Genomic DNA, 10,291 nt, shown 5'->3' on the forward strand with positions numbered 1-10,291 from the left:
ATTATTTATTATTATTATTATTATCAGCATATCATGAATGACTTTTTTTTAATTTTTTTTATTTACAAAGATCTGCCAGACTCCCATCATTTTGGTCTTCAGTATGTAGGCTTGTGTCTATTCACCATAATCACTTTTAACTTTTCTGTGTTCAGTATATATATTTGCATGAATAAAAGCAAGTTGCAATGCAGTTAGACACTTTCTACTCTGAGAAATTCATGTACTACACAGTTTAAATTATTAGTGACAACAAATATGTATAAATTTCTATATTTACTCACTCTGACTATGTGCTATATTTTGGCATCAAGAAATTTATAATTTTCTTGCTTTGACCAAGGAGTTTTAAAGCATGACCTTAACATTTTTAATTCACAACACCAACCTGAAACTTTTCATTCTTAAAAAAGCAGTTGCTGGTGTAAAAAAATAAATATAGCTGTCTCATAGTTGTCCTCAATCTGAATTATTTTGTCCTTTAGCTGTCATTGCCACTATCAAGAACTTTAAATCTTTGACCTTATGAACTCTTTTTATGTTGGAACTCTATATCTTAAAATAAATACACTAACTTCAGTGCTGAGTTTTCCAACCTCGCTCTTTAAAAACACTGCTATATGCCTGTGCACACTCACATACATGCACAATAACAGAAACAACAGTTTCCATCACTTTATTACAACCACTTTCCAAAACTATCAGTGACACTCGTTTTATGAAAAACAGTCACCTTGAGGTCTAGACAGGAATGAGATGTTAGATGTGATGTTCATGTCAGGCTTTTACGGGCTTTTGTTCTTTACTGCTGTGTTGAAGGCTGTCTCCAACATGAACATTGTCCCGAATAGCAGAGATTGTTAAAGATCACATTTATTCTGCCTGAACGCAATAACAAGTCTTCTGATTATCAGAAACGTTTTATATGAGGACTCATGAAAATCTTACATGGCTCTGATTGAAGTTGAAGGTGAGTAAGTTTGTAACCTTAGCTGACTTATATGTTGGAGTTGGAAGTATAGTGTCTAAAATTCATGACTATTTATTCATCAGAACTTGTAAAGTAACCCTTAAGGGAATATAATGGAGTGTTTGCATGTTCTACATATGGTAGTTTTTAATTTGAAAGAACATACATTTATTCAGAAGTGAATTTTGGCATAAAACCACAACTAGCAATCTTTGTATACTTGAATTTTGCTTAGAATAGTTGCTTATTTATGTACTTATATGTTAATTTAAGAAGGTTCCTTTGATTGTCTGCTGATTCCATTCAATTTACTTCTTTTTTGTCACTGATTAGTTGTAGTCTGAATGTCCCTGGTCTATCAAATCCTAAAAGAACAGTACCAGGAACAACAACTTTAACACAAGAGTATGTAAGCAGGTGGAAAGGGAAAAACATTTTACCTTTTTAAAATGTGAAAGTGCATCTTCTTTCAATTCTAAAATACTACATATTTATATGATTTAAAAAGGTTATAAGATGCAATGTAGTCTGCACCAGAATTTAACATCATTTTAATTTATCCTCAGATGTTCAGGAACAAGACAAATTTGACACTGGTCAGTTAAATCAAAATGGCAAAGCTGTTATGAAGAAAGAAGTATGTTTTTCTTTTTCTTACAATTTTATAGGCCAAGTAGCACTCAGGTACTGCTAATCAAATGGGCTTGATTAAATAGTCCATAAATGAAAGCGCTTCCATTGAGACAGCAGTTTGGGCATTTTGTTGTTCTTGTGAGTGCAGGTGAGTAGTACAATATCAAAGTGAACACATCTCTCGTTACCTTAGGAAAGCAATCATTGTTGTCCATTAATTGTAGATGGATTAACAAACCATGAATCTATCATTCTACTGAGAGACAGATAATTCACATGTAGAAATGATTAAAGACATTTTCCAGTCTTTCTTGGAATGGATGTCTCAATAAATCTACCTCAGGGTCAGTGCTAAAGGACATTGTTAAGAGCTTGAGCAATACAACTTCCCTGCTTAAATAAATAAAATCATAATTTAAACTGCAACTTGTACTTGCTTTGTTTGATATTCAAATCTGATGATCTGAAATGTTTAAGTGTGAATAAAGAAAACAAAATCTAAGGGTGGAGGTGAACACTTTTGTAGCTCTGGATATACATATATATGTATATATTTCAGTCAAAATGAGTCTGAGGGATTTATTAACCAAAATCAGATGTGAACCAAGGGTATAAGCAAAACTCAGAGAAAGATGGTAAACAACTCAATGTTAAAAAATATATATACACGTAGCAGAAAGAGAAATCCAGCCAAAGGACAATAAGCATAATAGAATCATAATAAAGAGAAGTGGACAGACAAAAATAAAATCAGATGAGTAAAGACACTAATTAGAGTCTGACAAAACAATATAAAATAAAGCTACTAATTCCATGAAGTAAATAACAAATTTGATGCTGAAAAAGGAACAAGCCTGAAAAACAGCCAGATTGATTTCAGTGAGGCATGAACACTTAAACCTATCAAGTTTACACCTGCGCCATGTCTCATTCTATCAGTTTTTTATCACGTAGCTCAGTGCGCACACTGAGCGCGCACACACGCACGCACGCTTCCTAAAACACAGACACAAACACACACCAAAGATTCACAAACAATCACAGTTCTATTTATTTAATGATACAATCAAGGTCTTGCTCAGGAGACTACAGACGTCACTCTCACACCATAAATCAACGCCAGCTTGACATTTACAAGACAACATAACAAGAGGAATACATCTCTGAAACGCAGACCATAAAATTCCACCTCTGCTGCAGGGGATTTCCTGGTTTCTAAAACAATCCATGTTTCTTATGTTTCTATTTGCATTTCTGTATCATTATGTACATTTGAACTAAATTGTGTAAAAGTACCTGTGTATGTATGCGTGCCTGTAAGCGTGTGCGTGTGTATTACATTACCTTAAACACTTAAAACACTCTCAGTTAAAGAACACATTTGTAGTTTTATTTGGATTCAATAAAGATTCAGTTTCAAATGCATTTTGACTTTTCAACAGATGATCCTGTGCATTGAATCTTTAATTTTTACCAATATTGCTCTGCTGAAAGTTTTATTGTGTTGCAAAGGAAGAATGAATCCATTTAAGGAGTCTGACAGGTTATGGATGGGACAGTTGCATGCAACTTATTGTGCTGATAACCTTTGCAGATGTCAGTGTGTGAGTCAGACACACGTGGTTTGGGTAATAATAGGTTCCTTGTTATACTGTTGGTTGCTCATGCCTAGATCTAGGTCTAAAAAGTGATTTTCAGGGGTTTTACGTAGTGGAGCCCCCTTGATCTGTACAGAAATGTTATAAGACATGAATTTGACAGGTCTAAATTGGAAAGGGTGAGGCTGGGAAGGCTGTTTAATTGCCCTCTCGGGACAAAATGAAAATATCTGTAAACTTGAAAAATGATTTTAGAGGAAGGGTCTTGACATACCTGAAAGCCTTATAGGAAAATTTCACAATTATGGATGTAGGTGAAAGGCAGAATACACAGTTTCTGTGATGGTATGGAGGCGAGACATGGTTCTGGTAAAAAGGACAAGAAGTGATCTGACTGCTACGAGTATTATTGCAGAATCTTGGAAAAGAGCCTCGACATGTTGGGATATAAGCACTGGAAAGTCTGGACAGCTGCTAGTTGGTACACAGATGTTAGGTGAAAGAAAATATTATCTTTTTGAAGGAGAAACAGAGCATCAGCAGAGCTCTCTCTGAGGTGTCAGACATTTTTATTGATTATAAGTCTTAGTTGAAAGATATTTGGAGTGTTGTCTTTTAATAGGTACATTATGCACCTTTTATTCTCCTGTACAGTGATTAAAGAGTCACTTCAAGAGTTCAAGTATGCATTTGATGTCTAGGTAACCACAAATTAACATGAGTTTTTTATTGTTTATACCTCATAGAAGTAGCATTATATATAAACATAAATTGAAAGATTCATAACATTGGGGTGTCAGATTATTCTTTTGCTAAGGAACCAGTCAATAATAAAGGAAAACAAAATAAAACGTGTTATTTACTTTATTGCACCTTTAGGTTTTGTCTTGTATCATCATATGCATTTCTCACAAAGCATTTGTGTCCCACAAATCATAACCAATTGCAAAGACATTTTAAAATGCATATACAGTTCAGAGACCACAGTATTTGCTTTTGACAATTCAAGGGTATTCATCCATTCACTTTGACTGTGTGAGAAACAAAAAGGGAAAATACAAAAGGAGGAAAACGGGGTATTGGGTCTGGACAAATGAGGCGGTGATCGGTGCTGACAGTTCATTATGGCTGGTAAATGCAGCTCTGTGGGGGAGGCTGCAGGAAATACTGGAGCCCTAATTGGAGCGGATGGAAGAGATTCTCATCTCAAAACAATATCACAGCTATTTACATGCTTGAACCTCTGGCGACTCTGAAAGTTGGGACATTCCTTTTGAAGGTGTGGATTAGAATACAGTTTTGTTGTGGGCTTGGGGGATTTTTGTTTTGCATCTTTTCACAAGTATGTGCTTTTTTTTATCAGAACCTAATATACAGTGTGTGCACAATTATTGAAGAAGTCTTATGTTTTGTTAACCATCAATACACTACAGTGTATTTGGTCAACTTAAAATGTTAATAAACTTCAAATATGAATGTTCAAGAACATGTAGGTTATTTTTTATTTTCATCTGGTTGATTGAAAGTCATGAACAACTAAGAATTTTCCAAAAACCATTTCTGACATAAAAAAAGAAAGAATCAGGGACCCAGATACTCACCCCTTTTTCAATAACAGTGAATGACTTATGGAAAAAACCTTCTGTCAGTTTCCTCATACCAAAAGTTCAGGGGTTCAGGGATCCATGCCATAAGTTACCTATCCAGCTGTGGACCCATCCAGCTAGTCTGTCAAAAGTCACTCCCACTTTATCAGTCCAGATAACCTTTGAAAGATCTGTCTTCAGATATTTCTTGACCCAGTGTAGACACTTGAGTTTGACTGTCTTGTTGGTCAGGTTTCAGCTTTCTTTACCTTGGCCAGCTCTAAACATTGTACACTTTTACGTGCACCAGGCAGGTTGTAGTATGACAGAACTGGAAGATAATGAGCTCCTGGTACCTTTACTCTTGATTCTTCTCAAATTCTTGGCAGTTAATTTGCATCTTTTTCTCAACATGTTTCTTCTGACCTTGTTGGCTTTTTGCAACAAAATATTTGATGGTTCTGTACCATCATGCCTCAATATCTTAGCAATTTCAAGAGTCCTGCATCTCGCAGACACTTTTGTTCATTTTTTGTCTCTTCGGTGTCAGTTAAATCTTTTTTATAGCCTATTTTTGCCAAAAAGAAAGATGTTGACAAATAATTATTCACACCTTGAAATAGGGTATTGACATCAGTAGGACACAAACTTCCTCATTATACAGATACAGCTCGTCTGCTATGCTTAAAAGTGTATTCTGGATACACTTCCAAGTGTATACCTAAAAATAATATGGTTAAAATACTATTTTCCCTAATAATTGTGCACACACAGTATAGTGAGGTTTTACCATATGCAACAAGTATAGGCTTGCATGTAAGTATTGCTATCTTCAATAAAATATACATAATTAACTTCTTTAAAAAAAAAAAACAATATATATATATATTTTATTAGCAACTACATCAATCTGTTGTCCTTCCAGAAAATGCAATAATAGCAGATTGTACTGGGATTTATATATATATATATATACACTTATTTTTATTTCTGATCACGACTGAATTAGAATCTACAAGAATGTCTTGATACCATAATATTATATATAACAATATGTGTGATGGTTTCATATACGTTACACAAAGTTAAATATAGTGTGTCAACTACTCCACGTTTATGTGAAAAGTTCTCATGATAAGAATACTTTTTGCAGCCACTGTATGCAATTTTAGAAAATGTGTTGTGCTGGGTTTTTTGTAAGACATGGTGCTGCATGATGTTATGGGCAATTAAAAATCTTCAAAATTTGTTTTTTAACTTATCTGCAGTACAATAGTAAAGCATATTTGTGAAATTGTTAGCTTACAAACTATTGGAAAAAATAAGATGTTTTTAAAAATGCTTATTTTGCCTGCTGTAGGTTTTGTCCCCTCTGACGTCATCAGTCCTGGCGGAGAGGAGCATCAGGGTGGTGGATGACAAAGTGAGTGTGACAGAGCTTGGGGTGCAGTTGGTTTCTGGACTCTCTTTGTCCCTGCAACTGAGCCCTGGAAGCAACAGAGCAATTGTTGCTACTGCAAGCACACAGGAAATCATAGAATCACCGACGCAGGTAAGACTCTATCCAAAGAACATGTTCTTTCAATTTGTCATGTTTCATTAGTGTTAAAAATATTAGGTCCTTGTATTACCTGTTATAAAATTTATATTTTTATAACTAGTTCATGGCTGGATCAGAGTCAGTGTTGGTTTATTTTCACTTAGAATATTTCTCATATATTAAAGTTTTCTTCATGTTGTTTGAAATTTAGGGAACAGTCATGACCCATGAGAGTTGTTCAGCCTTTTTACCATAATTAAAACCCACTACTGTTTCCCTGGAGCCTCTGGTTTATTTTGGTCCTCATTTGAGGGGAATCTGTAGCTTTCTATTTGTGTTTTTGTTGTTAATTTCCACACTACTGGTGTCACACCAATTTAAATTTGCTATGTTCTGTGTTTGTTTTCACAGGAATCCCTCATCAGTGCCTGGCTTCAGTTCAGTGATGGATCTATGACTCCTCTGGACAACTACAACCCTGCCCATTTTATCCTGGCAGCCACATCTCTGGATGAACAGGTGGTAGTTGTGCAGCAGAGTGCAAAGTGGAAGTGGCCTCTCATTTCTGCCAAGGGGGAAGGCCAAGGTTTGCTTGTGCGTGTTGAGATGAGTCCATCAGAAATGTGCCAGAAATCCAAACGACGCTCTGCTTTAGCCACAGGAATGGTGAATGTACAGGTAAGGTTTGGCCAGTCAGAGGAGCAGTACAGGCAGCCAGGAGACAAAAGGACACTTCCAGATCCTCCATATTACGGTGGCTCTATCTCTGACATGGACACTGGGTTAATAAACCGTGCAGCCACGACCATTAGAGGCCAAATTCCAGTGAGACCTAATGGGGGTCGCTTATCGTCAGACAGTGGGAACAGAAACTTAAATGACTTTTCTGAATACCCAGAGCTTCCTCGGAGTCGTAGTACCGATGATGACTTATTGCCATCACGACGTGGCCTGACAGACCTGGAGATTGGCATGTATGCACTGCTGGGAGTCTTCTGCTTGGCCATCCTTGTTTTTCTCATCAATTGCATCTCTTATACATATAAGTACCGAAGTAAACACCTATCTTTAGAGGCCACAGAGACTATGCCCCATGCCCATGACTGGGTTTGGCTTGGTCAAGAGGAGGGGCTTTGTCTGCAGCAACAGCATGAAGAATTGACTGGTACCTTGGAGGAAGGTAGTCAGCTTTTAAATGGAGGTATCCAACGCACTATTATGGATGGTGGCGGAAGTAGCTCAAGTGGAAGAGATCTGAGGAATGAATCACTTAACTCACCGACCACCAAGAGGAAGAGAGTGAAGTTCTCCACTTTCTCTAATGTAAAGTCTAGCAACGGATGTCCAGTGCTTAGCCCACTGCCACTGGTGCAGACCAGTGATATAAAATGGGTTTGTCCAGACATTGAGCTTGGGGACTCAAAGGATCTTAGGAACTACATGGAAAAGCTTAATGAGAATGCAATTAAGAACACAGCATAAGAGGTTCTGGGTGTTTCCGTTGAACTAAAAGAGAAACTCACCTGAATGCCTTCATCATACGGAGGGAGAGAATGGAAAAATATATATGACAGAGTGAAAACCAATCTGATGGCTGTAGTTTAACTGAAGACCTCACCTTGAAAACTGAGTCAATGACTCTCTTACTTTTGATTCTATAACAGTTCTCAGACATGGTCAAGCAACAATTTCCAAGACTTGAATTTCCACAAAACAGCATAGCTAAAAGGTTCAAACGTGAAAATTGTATTGTTGCTTAAATGTATGTTTTTTGTCTTCTACTAAGCTCAATATTCCTCTTTTGATTTTACTTCTCGTTTTTCTTTAAATCATGTTTTACTGTTCTAAATGTGGTAATATTATTTCAAAATATATTTTTCTCTTATTTTCTAAAGTTATTGTCGGTCCTTTGCTATGAGTTGACAATAGAGCCTATGAATCAACAATCTGAAGCATTTTGTACTGTATATAAATGCAGAGTTTGACTTAGAGTTACTATATGTATGGTAACATTTTGTAAAGTGCTGTTTGATTTGGTTTTAGTTTTGTTTAGTCTCCAAAAGTCAGATCCATGCATGATGTTATTTATGAGGAGCCATGTGTGTCTGATCTGAAAATATGTAGATAACTAATACTGTTACACTTGGAGACAATTTAGTACTGTATTATTAAATTCCTTTATCATGGTTAAGTTCTGGACTTGTATGTTTGTATTAATTGAATTAAGTTTCTTGGTCCCCACATTTTCTATTTTTGTGTATATTTAGAGATCACTCTCTGAAAATACAAAAGTGCTTTACTGCTGAGGACGTTTGCTGAGCAGCTTTACTGCTCAGCAGTTTTGAACTTCTCAAATTCTCTGCAGAATTTGAGAAGTTTTGCAGAAGAAAAACTGTGATTCCTACCAAAACCACAGAAAGACAATTGCGTGCAACGCACCACAAATTTATGGACGCTTCTGGTAAAAATGCGTTAAAAGCTTTGGAGACTTTTTTATCTCATGTTACCAATTTCCTCTCTGGGTATGGTGGCAAGATAAACTCGGGTTCTTGTTTATCTTAATTTCCCTTGTTTTGAAACTATTTTGCTCAAAATGTGGATATGGGCAAGTTTAAAGTATCAATGCAATTAAACTTATTTCGTATTAAACCTATTTCGTGTGGATCAAATGGACTAAAGCTGGGGACACATTACAAGATTTTTCACCCGAGTTCACCCTCAATTATTAGGTTGGGAATATTTACTCTGTACCAAGTCAACAAGGTGAGTTGGCATAAAAACCTTCTTGCCCAACATATGATTTAGACTTGAATCTACAAGCCTAAGGGTGGAGCCAACCTGATCTCTGTCATTATCAAAACATGTTTGAATATTTCTGGACACACTTGGAACTGATAACCTATCCACATACTAACGTGTGTTACCAATAGCCAGTGAAAAGGAGAAACTGGGAACAAATGTTTTAAGAAACAGACAAACAAACAAACTACTTTATTTGTTACTCTACCACAACAACATTATATATGTAAATGCTCTGGCCATAATGCAAACTTTCAACTAACAAATTACAATTTTAGAATAATAAAAAGAAAAAGCACAGAGAAATGCCTAGATATTCAAGAAGAAAACAGTAAAAAATATTCCAATTAAAATAAACCAAACAGTTCACATTATTACACATAAAATTAATGGAGCTTCATATAATGAACTGTCATTGTTGAATGATTAAACCAATTTATTATTCACTGTTAATGTTTATTTGTCTGATCCAGCCAAACATTTTAATGTCGTCTGCAAAGAGCTAACATTTTTTGATGAAAGCTAGCATTGGTTGTGAATCCAAGACCTACAAACTCACAACCTCAAATACCAGTTCCAAAGCCATGTAGTGTGTCCCCAGCATTTTTGAATGATACGACCACTTGTGTTTAATATTTGGAAAAGCTACTCAGAGAAATTGGTCTCTGTGTTATGTCATATTTATTTTCAACGGATAAGCGGCAGAAGATGGATGGATGGATGGATGGATGGATGGATGGATGGATGGATGGATGGATGGATGGATGGATGGATGGATGGATGGATGGATGGATGGATGGATGGATGGATGGATGGATGGATGGATGGATGGATGGAAATAAGTCCTTGAGAACGACTTAAATAGTACTTATAACTCTAGTCAACTGAAATTACTAAAATACAGATATTTTTAAATTCTGAAAGAACCATTTTTTAAAATGGACACACTTGGAACTGATAACCAACTGTTATCTGTTAACATTTTCTCTGTCACGCTATAGCGAGATTTTAATTATGCTTATAAATATTTTGATCTTTTTTTTTTATGATTTTAATATTTGTTTTTTAGTTATTTCCTAATTTTATTTTTTTATTTTATTGGGGTTTTTTTCCTTAAATTTCATGTGCCCTCTCACCCAATGAATAAATGTGCTCATTTTAACAG

General features: G+C 35.7%; 1 protein-coding gene across 1 annotated transcript in view; it reads left to right on the forward strand.

The window, feature by feature from the left end:
* The window catches only part of LOC129356360 (transmembrane protein 132C-like), a gene marked incomplete at its 5' end in the record, with an annotated part of 107,861 nt that extends 99,343 nt beyond the window's left edge, over window positions 1-8,518 (forward strand). The window contains 2 exon segments of the mRNA XM_055025953.1: window positions 6,148-6,339; window positions 6,739-8,518. Coding sequence (XP_054881928.1) covers window positions 6,148-6,339; window positions 6,739-7,809 — 1,263 coding nt within the window.
* Between the last annotated feature and the right edge of the window lie 1,773 nt (window positions 8,519-10,291).

This window comes from Poeciliopsis prolifica, unplaced genomic scaffold, assembly GCF_027474105.1.
Source record: "Poeciliopsis prolifica strain line A6 unplaced genomic scaffold, Auburn_PproV2 SCAFFOLD167, whole genome shotgun sequence".
Lineage (NCBI taxonomy): Eukaryota > Metazoa > Chordata > Actinopteri > Cyprinodontiformes > Poeciliidae > Poeciliopsis > Poeciliopsis prolifica.